The sequence below is a fragment of the Raphanus sativus genome, chromosome 2 (assembly GCF_000801105.2).
Source record: "Raphanus sativus cultivar WK10039 chromosome 2, ASM80110v3, whole genome shotgun sequence".
Classification (NCBI taxonomy): Eukaryota; Viridiplantae; Streptophyta; class Magnoliopsida; order Brassicales; family Brassicaceae; genus Raphanus; species Raphanus sativus.
Genome location: NC_079512.1, coordinates 11,782,741 through 11,804,361, shown reverse-complemented (window position 1 = coordinate 11,804,361; position 21,621 = coordinate 11,782,741). Strand labels below are relative to the sequence as shown.

Below are 21,621 nucleotides of genomic sequence, written 5' to 3'. Positions count from 1 at the left end.
CAAATTATAATCTTAATTTGTTATATGTTACAGAGTAGATAGAAATTGAACAATTATTTTATTTTGTTACAATAGTTAAAACTTATGTATCATATTTTGATAACATACTAACTCATAGTTGTCTATTTTTCGTACTTTTAATTCAAATCAATTGTTATTTATATATCTTATACATATATAACTTTATATGTATAAATGTTGGATTGTTATATGATATCTAATATCGGTGATAATATATATGAATAAACACAACCAAATAAAATTACTCAGTGTAATCTAAAATATATTTCCTTTGTACCAATTTAAGTGGTGTTTAAGGTTTTTCCATAAATACTAAGAAAATACAGATTTCTATACAATTTATCTTGGTTACATAAAAATAACATTAAATAAAATTAATTCAACTAATAAAAAAATTACAGCATTTTTTAATTGGTTACAAATTTTAAATTGCAATAAATATTATCTATAATAGTGACAACATCACTTATTATGAAACAAAATATAAATCTTTAAACACCACTTAAAATGGTACAGATGGAGTAATAATTATATAATACAAACTGAAATTCGCCTTCAATATTCTCTAAATATTACAAGTCTATGTCACTAATTTAAATCATGTTTAACACTTAAATTAAACCATTTAAATATAACTTAAATAACTAACCAAACTGTACGTAGTAAGTAACCAAACAAAGATCAATTCAATCACATTACTAAAACCAGAATTAATTAAAAGCCTTAACCACTCATCGCCCATTTCTTCAAGCAATACAAACTCTTATAAATCTGGAATCATACCAAAAATACAATGGCATCTTCTTATCGTACACTGTTCCACTATAAATTTATAACCTTTTATGGAAAATATAAACCATATAATTATCATATATTCAGTCAATGAAATTCAACTAAGAACATATTATTAGTTCGTTATTCTTCGGATTACAAAGTGAGCATAAAACTAAAAAAAACAACTTTTATAATTTGAATACTTTTTTCATAAATAACTCCAATTATTATTATATATTGAATCATTTGGACAATATCGACAAATAAACATTTTCTATATCATAAGCATTGGTCAATATCGACCAACAAACCTTCTCACGATACATTAAAAAATATAATAATACATAATTAGTTATACGGTAAACATTAAAATATATATATACTAATTATAAAAACAAATACCGTAACTATTTCGAAATAAAAATAAATATAAATACCCGCACGGGTGTGCGGGTCAAAATCTAGTTCATATTATTTTAGGAGCACCTTTAATAATGAACCTTGACTTGATGTGTGATTAACAAAGATACCATTATTTATATGATTAGCCATTGGACATATTTGTTACATCATGGACTGTTACATATAAACAAAGAAATATAAATAGATTAATTTAGACGAACCAAATAAAATTAAAATATAAACTAGACCGTTATGCTATTTGTTTGGCTGTCATATATTTGTTTAAATACTCTTTAAATATGATACAAGTATCATTATGTTATACATGACTTTTATTTGATTCATAACTTCTAATATATATGACATTAAGTACCGACACAATATATGTATATATATATATATATATATATATATATATATATCAGCTTCTATATATTTAAATTAACCATATAATATACCAGTATATTATATATGAAAATGAAGTTGTCATTTACAAGTTCACACGTAGATAATACAAATATGTGCCTTATAATTGACCAGTAAAACTAGTCGGGTTAGTATAATTGGTACTCGGTTAGGAGGAACCAGACCGTTTACTGTAAATTCATTCGATTTGTTTCAAATTTATTTTCAATGGTCTTGATGAATCACTGTTGAAACAAATATACTTCTTTAGGTTTATTATTTTTAGTGATCAAAAAATATTTTTCAAAGGTTTTAGTATATAGTAAATCAAACCGGAAGGTTTTTAGTAACTGATCAACTTTTGCATATGTGAATTTATTAAACGTAAGTTTGGGTTTCTTATTGTTCAAAGTTATCTCAAGATAAAACCATATTCCATAAGAGGGGAAATTTCATAACTACACTTTGTGTAGTACCACAATTCAACAATACCATCAATAGAAGGACATTTTCATAAATACATCAAGTATTAATGGGCGAATTACTAAACTGACCCTTGTCTATTCTTCTCAACCATCGTCTTCTTCTCTACTCTGTAAAAAAATTCTCCGACGAGAACAAAGTGTCTTCTCTCTCATGGCAACGAGCGACGGTGACGAGGTCAAGCGATGGCGACGAGATCGAGCGACGGCGACGAATGCGACGAGATCAAGCTACTGCGACGAGATCGAGCGACGGCGACGCGATCGAGCGACGGCGACGGGAGACGACGAGATCGTGCGAAGGCGGCGAGATCGAGTGTATTCTCTCTCACAAAGCAGATGAGATCGAGACTCGAAATCTCAAAGTGTCGAATCCTCATCAAAAATCACAAGTTGTAAGAGAAAGAGTTTTATAACCCCTTTGTAAATCTGGATTTCAAATAATTTAGAATTTTATTACGATACCACATAGGGTTTGACTATATACATCCGATATATTTTGATTAAGTGATGGTTCATTAGCTTTCATATTTTATTTGTTGTGTAGTTCACGAGACTACTCTCAGAAGAAGCGAGTGATGCTACTGACGAAATGATGGAGCAAGAGATGACTTTAGCTAAATTAATGTAACTTGTTACCTTTTAAGCATTGAAAGTTTTGTCCTTTTATGTTGCCATTCATGTTTTGCTGTATGTGTTCATTGTGAGATTACTCTGTTTGACAGATCATGTGGTCAATTATCATAACTAAAGAAGGTTCCTTTTTCTAATGTGCATTGAAAGTTTTGCCCTTTGTGAATAATACGTGTAGTTTCTGTTTGTACATGTGAAAGTGTTTGTTTATGTTTACTAGATTCATGTCTTGAAGTGTGTGTTCATTGTAGATTAATTACTCGTTGATTGATTTTTGTTTTCACAGGCTAGGGCTTGTTGGAACTATTAAGGTAACGTTCTTCGTCTCTTTCTGTTAAACTGGTTTGGTAAATTCATAGCATGGAGATATGTTGTTAGAAAGCTAATGGAGTTTTTTTGTTGTCGTTAATGATGATATGTAGGATTGGGCTAATGAAATATTTAAGAGGATGGATGATCAAAAATCCACCAGGAAAAGAAACATGATGCACTTTGGCTGCCTGCTTATACATTTCTTGTAGACAAGAGGACAAGCCACAAACTATTAAGAGTTTATAAAATCATTTATAAATCATTTATAAATTTTATAAGAGCTTATAAAACCTTGTATCAACCTTTTATAAAGTTAATAAACACACATAAATATTTTTATAACTATTTATAGAAGTTTATAAAACTATTTAAACTTGCCTTGGGGATAGCAAAGAAGCAAACGCCCCACGTGGTGTTGTAATAGAGTCTCTGAAACTTCACCTGGATAATAGTTGTTTTAATAATTTATAAGTTTTTATAACTTTTATAGCTAATTTATAAATCTTTATAAAATAATTTATAAAGTTTATACACCATTATAAAAGATTATAAAAATACTTTATATGGGTATGTAAAATTTTTGAAGCGGTGAAATCTTGCTTGCTGTCCACATGTGCCTCAGAATCTGCCACGTATCATCATCTCTTTACAAAGCCTTATAAGGGTATGTAAAATTATTTGTAAAAGTATATAAGCCATTAATAAAGGCATATAAAACAAATTATAAAATCTATAAACCATTTATAAATGTTTAGAAGAAAGTTATGAAAGTTTATAAATAATTTATAAGGGGTATGTATACTATTAATAAGGGTTTATAAAACGTTATGAAAGCTTATATTAAATTTATAAGGGGTATTATTAGTGTTATATATATTTATAAATCAACTAAAAGAGTCTATAACCATTTAGAAAGCCTTATAAAACAATTTATAATGGTTTGTAAATAACTTGTAAGGGTTTATAAGAATATGTAAATAATTTATAAGGGTTTATAAAAATATTTTATAAAGTTTATACACCAATATAAAACAATTTATAAGGGTATGTAAAATTATTTGTAAGATTATATAAACCATTAATAAAGGCATATAAAACAAGTTATAAAATCTATAAACCATTTATATATGTTTATAAGAAAGTTATGAAAGTTTATAAATAATTTATAAAGGGTATGTATACTATTAATAAGGGTTTATAAAAAGTTATGAAATATTATATTCTATTTATAAGGGGTATTATTAGAGTTGTATATATTTATAAATCAACTAAAAGAGTCTATAACCATTTAGAAAGCCTTATAAAATAATTTATAATGGTTTGTATAATAATTTATAAATAATTTATAAGGGTTTAAAAAAAAAAATTTATAAAGTTTATTCACCATTATAAAGGATTATAAAATAATTTATAAAATTATGTAAAATTTCTGAAGCCGTGGAGCCTTGCTTACTGTTAGCATGTGCCTCAGAATCTGCCACGTATCATCATCTCTTTACAAAGCCTTATAAGGGTATGTAAAATTATTTGTAAGAGTATATAAACCATTAATAAAGGCATATAAAACAAGTTAAATAATCTATAAACCATTTATAAATATTTATAAGAAAGTTATGAAAGTTTATAAATAATTTATAAGGGGTATGTATACTATTAATAGGAGTTTATAAAAACTTTATGAAAGCTTATATTCAATTTATAAGTTATGAAAGTTTATAAATAATCTATAAGGGGTATATATATACTATTAATAGGAGTTTACAAAACTTTATAAAAGCTTATATTCAATTTATAAGGGGTATTTTAAGAGTTGTATATGTTTATAAATCAACTAAAAGAGTCTATAAGCATTTAGAAAGCCTTATAAAACAATATATAATGGTTTGTATAATAATTTATAAGAGTTTATAAGGGTATGTAAACAATAATATAAGAGTTAATATATTGTATATAAAAGCTTATATGATTCATAAATATTTATAAAGATTCAGGAACTGATTTATAAAATCTTATAAACTAGTCTATAAGATATTTTATTTTGATTTACAAGAATGTATAAATTGATTCACACAAGTTTATAAAATTGATTTATAATACTTCATAAAATATCTACTGCATTCTATAAGTTAATTATAAATATTTATAAACTAATTTATAAAACTTTGTAAATCATTTGAATCTAGTTCCAACAGAGTTTGTACTTGCAAAACTCAGATCTTGTTAGTCATTATTAACATAATATGACAACATCGAGACTTCTCCATATCTCACTCTTCTATAAAAGAAACGACTGAACCAAACTCACTTACACGTCCAACCAATCTCTCCAACTATGCAACTCATAAGAGAGATACAATTGTTTTAGTATAAGAGATGTCTTAAGAAGATGAGAGAGAAGAATGTATTAAGAAACATACTCTGCAACTTTTATAAAGCATTATAAATAGTCATTCAATCACATAAACTACGTTCTTGTTGAGAGTCCCTCTTGCTTCTTCAAACAGCTCACCAACCTTATCGTTCTTCAAAATCTGAACTCAATCCAGTCACATATTATTCATAAGCATCAACACTCACTTCCAAAAACAAGATACAAAAATAACATGCTTTCGTAACTCAACAAACTCATGCTCAATCTACACTGCTTCTATAGATATTATACACAAAACAAGACATAAAATATGAATCTCATAAGTACCAAACAGAACATTATAATAACAAAACACCAACATTTCACCTCATATATTGCATATACTAAACCTTGCTAAAAAAATAAATAGTAGCATTGTATTACCTCAAGAAAGTGAGGTACTTGATATGCATATCACCACACATATTCTCCACAGTATCCTTTAAATCCAAAAGCTCACATCACACCTTTGTAATTCCCTGTAACATTACCAGATCAATCAAGAGAAGAAGTAATCATGGAATAAATTTACTCTTAGGTTAATAATTTCTCATGAATTAAATTTATTTTAAACTCTATGTCTTTTGATTGCTAACAGATGAACAATAAGACTTGAAATGACCCAATTTATAAAGTCTTATAAATTTTAGATTTTAAAACTTCATGAGAAAAACTTATGTCTTCTTTATCAGAAACAGATCGATTTTGATAAATCAAGCTACAATTACAGAAGGAGACGAAAATCACCATCTATTATCCTCTTACATTTGTTAGTGTTTCTTATGCGTCGGGAGAGAGATCGTATTGTTCGTCTGAGCATGTAGAGTCTGTCAGTTTCGCTGGAGAACTCGTTAGCCACATCAGATCTCGCCGAAAAACTTGTCGGCATCGTCAGATCTCGCCGGAAACTTGTCAGCGTTCGTCAAATCTCGCCAGGAACTCTTCAGCGTCGTCGGATCTGGCCGGAGAACTCGTCAGTGTCGTCGGATCTGGCCAAAGTCGTCGAATCTGGTCGGAGAACTCATCACCACCGGAGACTCTTCCCAGATCTGATCACGTTTAATATGAATCTCAATTTTAAAAAAATCGTGGAGAAAAAATGGTAGTTTTAGGTTTAATTAGTCAGGGGTATAATAGTATTTTGTCTATTAAAATTTTAATGGTAAAGTTGGTTAGTGTAAACTTGAAAAGTGGTATCATGAAAGTGGTATTTTTGGCAATTTCCCTCCATATTATTGTCTATACATATATCATTTTGATTTGAAAATATATTTAGAATTTGAATAAAAAGATATAATTGATACAATTTCTTAACTAATTGTACGATATTAAATTAGTCCTTGAAATTCTTTAATTTAAGATTTTTTAACTAAGCAATCAACATAAATGCTAATAGACAAATAATTCTGACCATATAAATTATTATATTCTTTAATATGGTCAAATCTCATAGTTAATATTGTTTCCTATTTGTTGATTTTTAGTTATAATACTTTTAAAAAATTTTAAATTATAAACTAAAAGTTAGGTATTATTCGGATTAAAATTTTGGCGATAGAATATTCGTTTTCTTTCAAATCGAGGTGGAATTAACCCTGTCAGTTATTAATCCGTTCTTGGGTTAATGTTTACTAAAGAAATAAAAAAATAAATCTAGAACCAATTAATATCATTTCCAAATATTCTAAATTATATTGAAAATAATAATTTACTTGGTAGATAATATTTAAATATATTTATTTTAATTTAGCTTTAAAATAAATAAATAATTCTAAAACCAACTAATACTTTACAAAAATATTAGTTACATTTTTTTCAAAAAACATTTAAAATGTGAATATCAATATATATATTATCACAAAAAGTTAGTGACCTAAACCCTAAACTATATGTTTGACCGAAATAAAGATATATATTGTTTTCTATCTATACTATTAAAAATGAATCAGTCTTGAAAAATCTACTTATGAAAGTTGTTTTATACCCTTTCATTAATTAATAATATTTTGGTCTTATCTTATATTTCTCTAACTGTTCTATAATCTAACTAATTTAAATAATCTCATTTAGTACAGTCCAGCTAATTCGTAATTCAAATATATTAAAAGGCCTCCTACGTAACTTATTAATTCCAATACGATATGCTAATGATAAATCCAAAAACCAAAACATGCCACTATTGAATCCCACTACAAAATGATAGTGGTTGTTAAATTCAAAAATTTAATGTTGATATTCCGTAGGTTGTAACAATCAGTCTGAAACCAAAAAGAATATATTATTGATATGCAAATTATATTCATTTACTTGATTAACATTTTGCTGATTAATTCGAAATCATTTTAAAGGAAGTTGATTGTTAGAATATATTTTTAGAATATATTGTATTTTGTTAGGTATAAATTATATATACGATTTGTAAATCAGTTACAGAAACTATTCATTTTAGAATATATTTCTAACTTTCTCTTTTTTTTAATAATAAAGTAATCATATCATATATAAACATTCCCACTAAAATCTCATATCATATACTAAACTTTCAACCGTCTAGAGTTTGGATAGAAATTTTCATATTTAAAAATGAGATTTCTGAATATTCATATTACCTTCACAAAAATGTAGAAATACATTGGTTCTTATAAAGCTAACCGACTTCACGATATCAGTATTGATTATTCACAATTTTGAAAATTATTGGTTTAGATATTATACTTTTATATACTTTTCACTTAAAAAACGAATTTATTGTATTAAAAATATCATTGTAAAATCTAATATAAAAAAAAATTGTTGGAGTCATGTATAACTATTTATTACCTTTTTGGTAATACCATTAATCATTCTAACCATAAAATATTTTAAATATTTTTAACAAATCCTAATATTATTCTTTACGATACATTTTCTCAGAAAAATATTTCATCAACCATGCTTTTGTAAAATAACATTAAAAACCTATATCAAAAGGTTATTGGACCTGATATGGACGTAAAGGGTTCACATCTATTCGGGTATTTCGAATCCTAAAAAATTCGAAATATCTAAAAAATCTAAAAAATACCCGAAACACTACCTGAAACTCCAAAGAAATACCCAAAAAATAAATACCTAAAAAATTAAAATTTTATTCAAAATCTAACACGGTGAAATACCCAAAAGTTTATCCAAATACACGGTGAAAATTTACTTGAAATCAAAAACTATAATCGTAAACCAAAAAATTTATAAAATATATCTATAATATCCAAATATATCTAATATACACAACATATTTAAGATCGGGTCTAGGGTAGGATCCGAACTCAAACAAAGACCTGCGGGTCCAGAAAAAAACCCAATAAGTTATCTTCTCTGGACCTGAAACAAACCCATATTTTCGGGTCGTTCAGTTTATTTTTTTGGTCCTGATAAAATTCTCGTGCCTAACAGAAACTTACTTAAGAGTGTACAAATAAAATCTCAAATAAACTAATTCATAAATTATATAACTATTAAAAATTTATATTTTCGGTATAAAAAACTTTGTGTTATAATATAATCAAAAAATCATGCGCTTAGAAAGCGCTGATCAAAATCTAGTAATACATTATAAATCATATTCATGTCATTATTATAATGGTCATCACCGCTATAAATCATAATCATGTCATTAATTGTGCCTATATTAATTCAATTTTATGTGTTCAGGCGATTCACAATGTCAATCATCTCATTAACATTATTAATATTATGAATTGATATTATAAAGTTTATATAAAGTACATAAAATTCAAAATTGAAATTTATAATAAATTGCAATCCCTTAACTTGAGCATCAAGACCTTGAGATTAATAGATTAATAATGTTATTGTTCATCAATTTTCATGTGAATCAAAAATATATAATTATGGCCGTAATTAAACCAAATTTAATTCAATATTAAATTTAAGTTTCATATGCAAATTTAAATAATAATATTCTAAGGAAAGATAAATATAAGGAAATTTAAATTTGACTGTAATTTATGCGATATCAAAAAATTTACTATAAATGATATACACAATCATCATAATGCATTTTAGTTTTGGTTAATATAAGAAATTTACTATAAATTTATTTAAATTTTCATAACTAATTAAAAATCACACACAAAATTTTGGGGATTTACTTGAGAAACATTGTTAAACAATTTTTTAAAATAATTAAAGAAAATCTAACCAATTACACAAATTGTAAATTACTCTTATAAATCTACTTTCACAAATTTACTTCAATTACATTTAACCAATTACACAAGTTAAAAAAAATTGAAGTTTACATTCTATAATATACACAATGTCCTTCAATCTTTCATTATATACCATGTATGTAATATTTGTGACTAAAACTTTTATGATTCTAATATTTTTAGATTAAAAATTCTAATCTTTATTTAGTTCATTCACTCCGGGCAATGCGCGGGTATCACCTAGTTTCCAATATTAATTTTGGGATTGTCAAGCATACGCAGTACTAGACCTATGAAGTACCAAATGAGGAAGATATATACGACAATAATAAAACTTTAGCCATACCTTAACAATAAAAGCCATACCTTAACAATAAATTGGCATTGCATCACCTAGGTCTCGAGTCGTTTATTCTGACCACTCACTTATTTCTTCGCACCATCATGGTGAATACGTTAGAAAAAGTCTAACCTACCAAACATATACGAGTTAAAAAAAAAACTGAAAGTAGAACAAAAGCAAAGAACCGGTAGAAGAAGGAGGAGGAGGAGGAGGAGAAGGATGTCATTCAGACAACTCCTATTTCTTTTCATCTTGTTTCAGTGCGGTAATTCTGGGGACATCTTAAGGAGTGGAGATAGATGGGTTACAGTTAAGGGCGGCACACTTGTGTCTTCCAGAGAAACTTTCGAAGCTGGGTTCTTTAGATTTGCAGGAAGGGAGAGCTGGTTTTTAGGAATTTGGTACAAAAATGTACCCGAAAGAACTTATGTTTGGGTAGGTAATAGAAAAGACCCTTTACACAGCTCTAACGGGACCTTAGAGATATATGATGATCATGAGTTGGTTATCAGGGACAAGTCTAACTTAGCTGTGAGGTTCTCGACTAGAAATGAAAGAAGAGAGAATTCTTCTTCAACAACAACAGTTGCGCAACTCCTTGAAAACGGTAATCTTGTTCTCAAAGATCCAAACAACGACAATCCTGAAGATTTCTTTTGGCAGAGTTTCCATGAACCCACTGATACCATACTTCCAGAGATGAAAGTACTATGGAATTACCAAAAAAAGTATCTGACTTCGTGGAGAGCACTTGATGATCCACAACCAGGAAATTACGTCTTCAAATCCGGAAGTGCTGAATATCCGGTTCTTGCCACTTGGCATAAAGACGTCGTGCCTATTTATAGAAGCGGTCCTTGGAACGGAAACAAGTTCATCGGAGCTCCACCCTTGTTTAGATTAGCATGGATTGACGAGCAGATCTTGTATTTGTCAATTACTACGACAGAAAACAAATCATATACAAGAGTACAGCTCGACCACGAGGGATCAGTGAGACACTACTCCTCGAATCAAAGAAGCAGAAAGTGGGACCAGCAATGGAGCTCATCCCTTGAACAGTGCGATCTGTATTACTCATGTACTCCGAACGCTTATTGTAGCGTTGTTTCATCATCTAAAGTGTGCGAGTGTATCCCAGGTTTTGGCTTGAACGTGACAACAAAAGAGTGTGTGCGGAAAAAGAATGGTATCTGCAACGGAGACAACCATTTCTCACTTATTTCGAAAATGAATCTTCCCGACACCTACAAGGTCAAACCTTATCTGTCCATCACCAAGCCAAAACAATGCCGTAAGATTTGCCGTTGGGATTGCAGTTGTACAGCGTATACTATAAGCATAAGCCTAGAAACTGGCAACCGAAGCTGTATAACATGGAGCGGACACTTGGTTGATCTCCGCAGTTATTCTGACGAGGGTGTAGACCTTTATGTGCGAACGGCTGGTCGTGGTAGTTCCAATAATTAACTTCTAAACTCTTTGGAATCTATTTGATTTTATCAACTCTTTTTCTTTTCCAGGGAAGAAGAAAAGCAAAACAGGATTGATCGTAGGTACTTGTGTTTCCATCTCGGTGGTTTTGGCTCTTTTTGCATTATTTTGCTACTGCAAAAGAAAAAGAGAGAGAAGAGAGAAAGAGAAAGAGAACGAGAAAGAGCCACCACCGCTGCAGCATCAATTGGTAAGTAAAGAAAGAGGATTTCATTTTTGTCTTTTAACTGATCTTCTCTAATTTTTTTTTTTTTTTGGTTCAAGAAGAAATAATGATGCCAAGGGAAAGAGAAAACCCAATAGAGGAACAACTATCTGCCCCAATGGATTTTACGATGATACTGAATGCCACAGACAATTTCTCTCAAGAGATCGGACATGGTGGGTTTGGGTCTGTGTACAAGGTAAAACAAAAAAAGTTTTAGTCCTCTCTGCTGATCATGCCTCTGCATTAATTGTAGTTGACACCATGCTTAAATAACTTATGTTATGTATGACCAGGGTGTGTTAGCCAGCGGGGAAGAAATCGCTGTCAAGAAACTTTCAGAAATCTCGAAACAAGGGTTGGATGAGTTCCGTACCGAGGTGAGGTCTATTTCACGCCTTAGACACCTTAACATCGTCCGTCTGTATGGTTGGAGCGTTTACAATGAAGAGAAGCTCTTGATATACGAGTATCTAGTCAACGGCAGCTTAGAACGACATCTTTTTGGTTAGCTGTTTTAATTTTGATTGGGGATCATATACATATACGTCAAAGAAGATTGATGATATATATTCTGGTCGGTTTTGTAGGTGGTGGTGAGCTAAATTGGGAAACGAGATTTCATATTATCAAGGGTGTAGCTCAAGGCCTAGCATATATCGAAGAAGGGGGATACGATCTGATTATACATCGGGACTTGAAGCCTGATAATATCTTACTTGACAAAGATATGATCCCTAAGATATCAGATTTCGGGTTGGCCCGAATGTGTACAAGGAGCGAGAAGGAAGTTATCACACAGCATACGGCTGGAACGCAGTAAGTAATAAAAAACTTTATATATTTCTTCATCTCTGAAATATTATATTTTTAGTATAATGATTACCTAGGTTCTTGATTCGTTATTATGCAGTGGCTACGTATCGCCAGAATCCCTTTTAGATGGCATATTCTCATCTGCGTCAGACGTCTTCAGTTTTGGAGTTATTGTTCTTGAAATTGTTAACGGGAAAAGGAACAGATCATTCTCCTCTTCTATTGGCTATCTTCTCGGTTACGTAAGCTTTTTCTTAGAGTTGATATGTTTTACTTCTTTTTTTTTTTTTTTTTTTTTGATCAATGATATGTTTTACTTCTAGAAATATAAAAATATGAGAAACTGAAACGATCAATTGTGTTTTCTGTTTTTGTTGAAAAGGCGTGGAACAAATATAATGAAGGAAACTGGAGTGAAATCATCGATGAGAAGATCAGACAAGACTGTGTAGAGTCTTGGCAAGTGTTGAGATGCATTGAAGTGGGACTCCTGTGTTCTCAATATTTTGCAAGGGACAGACCGAAAATCTCCCTGGTTGTGGCTCAACTCCAACAGGAAACCATTGAGATTCAAAAGCCAAAACGCCCTGCCTTTTACCCAATTGATGAAGGCAAAAGTGGGATTCCTTCCTCTTCAAACTCGAAGGGAGAATCTTCCACACCGACTCCCTATACAGTTAACCGCTACACGTTTTCAGAGATCGATGCTCGGTGAATTCTTAACTACTTGCTATTGTATTTGGAGGACCTCCAAGAAAATAACAAAACTTTGGGGCTGATCGTAGCTGGAACTTGGTGTATATCCTTTTATCTGTACAAGGAAACGAATCCACGCATTCGCGTGGGCGTATATGTTTTTTAATAAAATTTTATTTTGTTAACAATATTAATAAATGTATGTTCTTGATACTTATATTTATTTTGAGTTATTTGAATTTTTATTTTATTTTATTATTTCACACATTATTAATATTTTTTATCATACACAAAATTTACGAGATATATTATAAATATACATTATGTGATGAAAATAGAATGTGTAAGTTAGTCAAAAAATAAATAAATAGAATGCATAACAGACTAAAACAAATTCGAGGTAAAAATGTTTTAAATGTACAAGACAATCTCCATTTTATTTTATTTTTGTTTTAGAAACACTTTTTTTCAGGATGAAGGTTTATAATCTACTTAAATTAGAAAGAGAGAAAAACTGCATTTTTCAGAAATTAAAAATAAACGTCTGAAAAGGTGTTATTCATAAATTAAAAGAGATGAATATACAAAGATGTTTCAAAGAAAAAAAAAACAGATGAAAAACTCATGTTTCAAAGAAGAATATATCTCAGGCTTCGCAGTTTTTATTTGTTTCTGGAACCCTCTTTCTCGCTGAAGGTTTATAAGCTATTAAAAATACCAGGGTCTTTGTCCGGGCTATGCCCGGATAATTTATTTCTTATAATTTTTAATTAAATTTAACTTGTTTAGTTTTTATAAAACCATGTAAATATATTATTTTAAAATTGACTACCAAAAATATAAGTAATGATACGCAAATTAATTTATCATGTTGTCCAATGAAATTGAAATGAATAAACTCAGGGGTTGATTGGTAATGTTGGTAAATATTTTAGACATCCACTTTTTTCTAATTTTTTTTTTAAAAAAAGCAATCATATTTTAGCTTTTAAATTTAAAGATACAGTATAAATTTTTTTTATAATAATATATTAGTTTTCAAAATCAACTTTTCTAAATATTCTATTTAGTGCATTGAAAATAAATATATAGAAAAACAATTAAAGCCGAAACAAAACAATTCACAGCTTATTTTCTAAAGTAAAACAAAAACAAAAACTACTGAACAACCAATCAACCCCTCACTCTTTGTTGTTTATTTATTATTAAAATTAATGGAAAGGGATGAATAGTCAATATTGTTAAGTTTCAGCTAAAATCTTTTGTTTCATATAAAACAATTGTTAAATCTACATTTAATTTAAAACTTTCTTATGTATTTAGAACTATTGATTTTACATTTTCAATTTCTGCCCTCTCTACAAAAAATAAAAACCGACATGTATACAGGCTTTTTGCATTGTTTATTTCAAAAAATAAATAATTCCATTTGTATAGTTAATTTACGGCTATACAATATTGATTTGAAACACTAACCAAAATTCTTTTATCAAGGAGACTAAAAATAATTTTTTTTAGCTAAAGATTAAGAATTTTTTTCGATCAAATATCAACGGAATTAAAAGAAATGAAATTGCTTTACATGGTTTTTGATTAAAATAGATGATTTAAATCGGTTATTTTTACAAAACCAAACTATTTTATGATAAAGAGTAAACTGAATAAAAATATCAAACAACAAAAATGCTATTTTCTCAAAACCAGCTTATGGAAATACATTACAAATAAAAATAAAACCAAACTAATCCAATTTTTTTTTTTCAAACACCACCCAAAAATTAGTCTTTAAATCATATAAACCAGGCCATCACTCTATAGATTTGGAAACACTACATAAAATTTAGAGTATAAAATATGTTTATACTCTAACTTTTATGCAAAAATACGTTAAAAAGCCAATATTATCTTAAAAACAAACTATGTTTTAAAAAAATTTTAAAAACAAACTCTTGTTAGTGTGAATAGCTCGGTCGGTATATGCTTTCATCTCCTCGTAATGAAAATTATGTCTCAACCTCTCTGCCACTCTTCAAGTTGAAAACTATGTTTATATTAACTGGTCTTGATTAAAATTGCATGAAAAAAAATAGAGTAGACATAGTAGTCTCTTAGTGGATCTGCATTTATTTTTGTAGTATCCATCCACTCCAATTATGCAAGCTGCGTTGGTGTGCTCTCTCTTTTAGACTGTGGTTTTCATTCATGGTTTTGAAATATGATAAGTGTGAGTATTTTCATGATCGCATCACCCATACTTTATGGCTGACAAAATATATGTGTATTAATAAGGATATAGACTATAATTTTCGACGGTCATGACAGCTTGATTATATATGTGCCTGAGACATCAACTAAGATTCACATTCACATGTTTAAGTGCATTTTCAAGAAAAAGAATTGGCATTCACATGAGATTGATATATTATTTGGTCTTTTAACTCATTACTAAACCGAACCGTCAAGGGTTATGTGAGGATGTTCCATGACCATATCATTATTGTATAAAAGGCTTACATGAAAATGTTATACCAAGCTAGTGATAGTTGAGGAACTTACCACAATAGCAAAGTTTGAGGTTTTGGGAGGGAAGCCTCAGTTGCCATCATTTCTTTTGAAGATACTGCAGGAGATACCAAATTGGATGACATCTTCATCCACAGTAGGAAATATTAGTGAAAATATATTTGAATACATATTGAGCCCTAAATCATTTTTACAATCCATATTATTGTCATATATATAGATAAAATTAAACATATAAAATTGTGATATTATTTTACCTTTAGATGCATAGTTTTTCACTCGGTTTAGCTTTCTTCAGTGTTAATAGAGTGATCAAGATCGTTGAACGAATTGTCCTAAAAGAACATGCTAAAAGAGATGATATGAAGACACATTTTCTTATTGGCCCTGTTCTTTTGCCTGCTTTTTTACTTCTCACTCACTTTTGTTACATTAGCAATCTATGAATCACAAACTCAATCAAAACACCCATCTGTTGGAATCGGATTATTTTCTTTTAAGATGGAAACACTTACCTGATCAAAAAACAGGATATATGTACTTTGCAAACTGAATTTCTACATTTTCTCGATTTTCCTGTCAAGATCAAACACCAATCAAACACCAATAGATGTCAAATTCCGTTTACAACCACTACAAAAAACGTCACATATATAGCATGTAAAAAACACTATTACATGATAGCACAACGTTATGGTGAATGCTGTTTCCACTCCCGCAATCTTTTCTCTGACACTCTATATAGCGTTTTAAATTTTCTATGTTTAGATATTAGTTCGATAGCATTTTGTTAATTGTGCAATTATATAACTTATAATAGCAGATAATAATTGTTATTGTAGAATTATTAAAAATTAAAAAAAAATACAAATAAAAAATATTTTAAAATTTTTATATATTGAAATTGGTTACAGCAGAGACTCCAGACTTCAGAACCAATGAACAATACTTGCTGCAAGATATATCACAACGTAACTGAACAATCAAAATACTTGATAAGGTAAGAGAGGTGTTAAGTGGAGAATATTACCCTTTAGAGACGCATCTCTCAAGGAAAGCAGATTGCTTCCTACTGTTTGAGGCGTAGTTCATGTCTGGTAGCTCTTTAGTATACAACTTGAGCACTTGCTGATTCGAAGAAAACAACAGTGCTTATGTGCAAAAAAGATCAAAAATTTAAACTTGGTTTGGTGAGAATACAACTAACCTGGAGATGGGTCTTGGTGAAATCACCTTCGTCCCAAGGATTGAGAAGAAGAAACATGTCTTGTCAGCACCAAGATCCTTGTTTTCCTGGATAAAAGAGAGAGATATCAAACCGATGAGGAGTCTATAAACTTCACGTCGAGATTGATTTGCTAGCAATTATGAAACAAAAAGAAACCTTAAGAGCCTTCAAGAATTTGGAAGTACCACTCTGAGAAATGGTTCCAAGACAGACAGTCTATAAGTTCTTCCTTTGTCACCACCATCTCCAAGCAGAGCAGGCGCTGTCACACTCAAGAACCTCAGCTTATCAAAGCACCACTTGCATTACTGTAAACATATACAAAATACACATTCAATCAATTCTTGTGACTATATAAGCTATGAACAATCAAATCCAACAATCTGCTCACCTGCCAGTGATAAAGTCTCAAACTTTCACATTCATTTCAAGTTCCCATGACTAAAAATAAAAACTTTAGTAGAAACGAACCTCAGCTTTGCACTCGAACTTCTCACCAAACCCTTCACCGCGAACCAATTACATATCTTCGCGAGGTCCCAGCTACATGAAGCGCCGGTTCTCAGACCACCACCACTGCGAGGAAGAAACACACAAGTAGAAATATTGATTTCAATTAACATACACAAGGAAGAGACTTTAACAAACTAACAAACACACAAGCGAGATTTCTGAGATTAACAGTAAGAAAAATATAACGTAGCCAAGAACACATCTTCGCTGCTAGACCAGTACCAAACCCAACAATGCATGAATCCAATCAGATACAAACCCAGAGAAAAGCTTATATGAACTGCTCATGAGAAACAATAAGTCTAAACCAAAACACAAGCAAGTCATATATGTAAAGGATTCAAAAATGCATAATTGCTCACAAAGATTGCTGAAGACACGACTGTTCGTGGATCCGCTAATCATGTTGTTCAGGGAAAGACTCCACCAATGCAAGTATCTTCCCCAAAGCCATAAGAGCTTCCACGAAAGAATAAAAAAAATACAGAATACCCAAAGTTTTATCAAAATAAAGAAAAACAGTTACCTTTTAAGCTTCTGAATCTCTGTACCGATGAGAAGTATCACAAGGACAACACAAAGCCTTGTGGTTTGAGAAACTTGTAGACATGCCCTCGCTTACTTCGGTTAAATCTATGCCACAAAAGTAGAAACAAAGCTGAGCAGTAAAAAAAATTAGTATCTTTGTTCTTTCTATATAACACATGAAAATTACTAAAACCTAGACTTGGTGGTGGTTACCAGCAAAGTACAATATGCACTGGACTGAGATTGACGTCCGAATAAGTTCAGCATGTTGGAGAATCTTATAAACTTATCAAAAAAAAAAATCTTGTTCAGAAATATGCAAATCATCTGCAGTGAGAGTGAAGGAATTGATACAACAAAATATTTAAGATTGAACATGCTGCAACCTCTTAACATAGACAGTGTTGAATCATGATGAAAAAGAAAATGAGTGTTAAAGATTAAAACTTGTTGGTGAGAATTGTACTGTACTAAGGAAGAACTGAGTTTACATGTAGCAACTGCACGGCTCAGTCACCACAATCATTAAAAAGCATAACTCTTGATCTTACATATCTAAAGTACTTATTATCGACAGCTATGGGCAAACCTAATTGCCAATCCGAAGAGAGAAGGAAACACACATTGATACATCTTTTGATTAAGATTGAAGAATGAAGCTAGAAAGAATGTTGAGCAGTTTCACAAAAATACAACTAATATCAAAAATGAGCAAAATTTCATACATGATCATCTTTAAGAAGAAGCTCCATACCGGTTGATTTCCTCATTCTCGATGTCATCGTTTTCTCTGTAAATTTGGTTTGCGTGAATAGAGTGAAGGGGAGAAGCGAGGAAGAAGGGAGATATATAAATGTGGGGCTTATGGAAGGGGAACAGATTCATGTCGTTTGGGGTATGATTAAGCACATGAACTTTATGAGACGTAGATGTGGAGGCAAAGGAGAATCAAAATTGATGTTACCGCGGTTTGCTCCGTTGCTTTGAAGGAAGACGAAGCGGAGAAGTCTGAGTCAATTCTTCGTTGAATGAATGAACGAATGACGTGGCAAATTAGAGTCATTTTATTGGCTGATTTAATATGTCGACGTGGACAGGCTCCCCTTTTATCTTATTCTCCTTTTAATATCATCTATCTTATTAAAACAGAAACATTTTGTTGGACCTAACATTTATTTTGTAAGTTTTTAAATTAAATGCATTTTTATACTTTATAGTTAAACCTACATTAAATCACTAATGCTCATTTCTTTATACTACTATCCATGTTTCCAAACAATATACTTATTTCTTTATACTACTATCAATGTTTCCAAATAATATATTTTTATACTACTATCAATGTTTCCAAATAATACAATAATTAATCTTAGTTATTTTATATATATCATTTTTTCTTTAAAATTTTGTAGAAACGTTATAATTTCATAAATTGCAAAATAATGAACTTTAAAATTTGGATTATAAGATTACAAATTATGAAACTATTACAATTTAAATCCAATTAGATTACATATCGGTCATCCATCAGTTCAATCGGTTAGTCTCGGGTTTTAGTGATTTTTTTTAATATGTATATTTTAAAAACCTAAATTGAATTATCAGATCTCCGGATTAACCGGTATAATCACAATCGGGTTGAATTTAAAAACACTGATTTAAATGCAAAAATATTTTAAATACACACTCTTTAAAAATTACCAAAATATTTGTTAAATTATTAGTGAAATTTTTCATCGTAAAATATTCCGCGCTTCCAAAGCGCGGGTCAAAATCTAGTTCAAAAATTAAAAGAGGAGTATTAAAAGGTGTCATTCAAATCCTTTATAAGAAAAAAGGTGTCGTTCAAAAATTAAAAAATGTGAATTATGTGTTTCAAAAATTAAGAGAACATTGTAAAATCATACATTCAAAAATTAAAAAACAGATATTTAAAAAGTGCATCCGACAATGACACATCTTTTACTAAACAATTTGATGATGTCAGATTTTATATAAAAATTTATGTGATAAACTGAACCGTTAAATTTTTTCTTATGAAAGATGGTGACATCAGCGGATAATAATAATAACTACAAAACCAAATAACAAAGAGAATGGTAGATCAGTAAAGAGAAACCTGATCATTTCTCTTTTTTTTTGACGGCAGAAACCTGACCATTTCTCTTTACAAAGACACTAGATTCTTTCTCCGCGCTACGCGCGGAAAAGTGTGTTGATAGTTTATTTTCCGATCATATGTTTCAATGTTTGTGTTTGGAATGAGAGTGTTGTATTTCTCAAAGCAATGAGAAAGCCGGTGAATTATTTAGGGATGCTCAATCCGGTAAGAATAAACTAATTATAATCGAACTTAGCCGAGATTAAAAAATGGTTTTAGTTTGGTAATCCATAATATACCGAATAGATGTGATTTTTAAGAAACCGCACTATCCAGAATATTCCGAATAAACGTGGTTTACTCAGTTTTTTTATAATGATGATTTAAATAATTTGTTCCCACAAAGTCTGAGTCATCTGCATTTGTTAAATGGAACACACTTATTTACATAGTTAGTGTTTATATACTTTGGCCGAAAATATTTTCAAACCCTTAAATTTTTTTCCCTGATGTCTCATTCGACATAGGAATATCCTTCGTGCAAACGCCCGGACCAGGGTACGAACTCTCCGTCCAACATATTTTTAATTTTCGGCCATTTTCCGTGTTCCGCAGATTTAAACTTTGAAATTTGGTTTTACTAAATTTATGATTTTTTCAACATATAGTTTCATTTTCATAAATCATTAATTTATATACATACTATTCATATAAGTAGAAATAAAACATTGTTTTATTTGTTTTATATTGAAAATGTAATACATCATTGTTTTTTTAACACTTCTATAAATTTTGATAATATTTAATAATATTAAGTTAAATTAAAATTACATCAATGAAATTTAGTTAATGTATAAAATATAAAAATATTTTTTTCTTACTTTATACACAAAACACATATGATAAAACAGAAAATAATAAATGAAACTTATACATATGATAATAGATGTGACTAAAACAATGATCATCCAAATAATTCATACACTAAATCTCTATCTCTTGAATAATCTAGGAATATATGTTTTGGCTTGAAACATACAATAAAAATAACTCCACGAAACTCCTAACCCTTTTGCTTAAACCAAAAAATAACTAAATAACTCTCTACCTCTCGTTGGAAACCAGAATCTACTAATGAGTTAAAGCCTCAAACACCACATACTCTTTAATATATTTGTATCATATGGCTATTTCGATAAATATTTTGAACTTGGTCCTGTAACCAGATTATGAACATTGTAAGACCATTATGAATCCCTAGTATATTCGTATCATCTATGCCATGGTAGCAATGTTCAAAATTGTAGGTACTACGGTTTCATATTCAATTATTGGATTTTTATTTTATAAAATATTTAACAGTTTTGAAATATTTTGAAGTTGTGATTTGTAGCAGTTTTCAGTCATTGTAAAGTGTTTCTTAGTGAAGTTTTTAGTTTAAACTTAGATCAGAGTATTTCTTAAATCTTCCAAAATCATTTCTCAAAAAAAATAAAAAAATCTCTTCAGGTTCTAAATTATATA

The 21,621-nt window shown here is 29.8% G+C and overlaps 2 protein-coding genes and 1 long non-coding RNA gene across 23 annotated transcripts; 2 read left to right on the top strand and 1 right to left on the bottom strand.

Annotated features, from left to right (window-relative positions):
* The first annotated feature begins 2,270 nt into the window (after positions 1-2,270).
* Positions 2,271-11,463, top strand: LOC108829632 (S-locus-specific glycoprotein S6-like). The gene is made up of 4 exons (XM_057004093.1): positions 2,271-2,402; positions 2,632-2,711; positions 3,004-3,028; positions 10,255-11,463. Exons 1-4 carry the CDS (start codon positions 2,271-2,273, stop codon positions 11,461-11,463), a joined length of 1,446 nt encoding a protein of 481 aa, XP_056860073.1.
* A 27-nt stretch (positions 11,464-11,490) lies between these two features.
* Positions 11,491-13,317, top strand: LOC108829637 (G-type lectin S-receptor-like serine/threonine-protein kinase SRK). The gene is made up of 6 exons (XM_056998637.1): positions 11,491-11,677; positions 11,752-11,891; positions 11,989-12,199; positions 12,283-12,511; positions 12,606-12,750; positions 12,891-13,317. Exons 2-6 carry the CDS (start codon positions 11,760-11,762, stop codon positions 13,221-13,223), a joined length of 1,050 nt encoding a protein of 349 aa, XP_056854617.1. The 5' UTR covers positions 11,491-11,677; positions 11,752-11,759; the 3' UTR covers positions 13,224-13,317.
* A 1,855-nt stretch (positions 13,318-15,172) lies between these two features.
* On the bottom strand, positions 15,173-19,038 carry LOC108829630 (uncharacterized). Of its 21 annotated transcripts, XR_008941125.1 has the most exons (12): positions 18,722-19,037; positions 18,210-18,281; positions 17,831-18,126; positions 17,427-17,531; positions 17,112-17,263; positions 16,935-17,020; positions 16,758-16,855; positions 16,405-16,464; positions 16,243-16,303; positions 15,985-16,167; positions 15,761-15,852; positions 15,173-15,391 (listed from the first exon to the last, which is right to left on the bottom strand). It is a non-coding gene; the product is annotated as an uncharacterized LOC108829630 (long non-coding RNA). The 21 variants fall into 21 exon arrangements; XR_008941137.1 differs by having other exon boundaries at positions 15,985-16,303; positions 16,758-16,851; positions 18,722-19,038; XR_008941112.1 differs by having other exon boundaries at positions 15,985-16,303.
* Between the last annotated feature and the right edge of the window lie 2,583 nt (positions 19,039-21,621).

What these genes read in the sequence shown, in the direction of transcription:
- LOC108829637 (XM_056998637.1), top strand. Translation starts at nt 11,760, where the DNA reads ATGATGCCAAGGGAAAGAGAAAACCCAATAGAGGAACAACTATCTGCC. An exon ending in GGTTTGGGTCTGTGTACAAG is followed by an intron (nt 11,892 to 11,988) that starts GTAAAACAAAAA and finishes ATGTATGACCAG; the next exon opens with GGTGTGTTAGCCAGCGGGGA. An exon ending in CTTAGAACGACATCTTTTTG is followed by an intron (nt 12,200 to 12,282) that starts GTTAGCTGTTTT and finishes TCGGTTTTGTAG; the next exon opens with GTGGTGGTGAGCTAAATTGG.
- LOC108829632 (XM_057004093.1), top strand. Translation starts at nt 2,271, where the DNA reads ATGGCGACGAGATCGAGCGACGGCGACGAATGCGACGAGATCAAGCTA. An exon ending in CGAAGGCGGCGAGATCGAGT is followed by an intron (nt 2,403 to 2,631) that starts GTATTCTCTCTC and finishes TTTGTTGTGTAG; the next exon opens with TTCACGAGACTACTCTCAGA. An exon ending in ATGACTTTAGCTAAATTAAT is followed by an intron (nt 2,712 to 3,003) that starts GTAACTTGTTAC and finishes TTGTTTTCACAG; the next exon opens with GCTAGGGCTTGTTGGAACTA.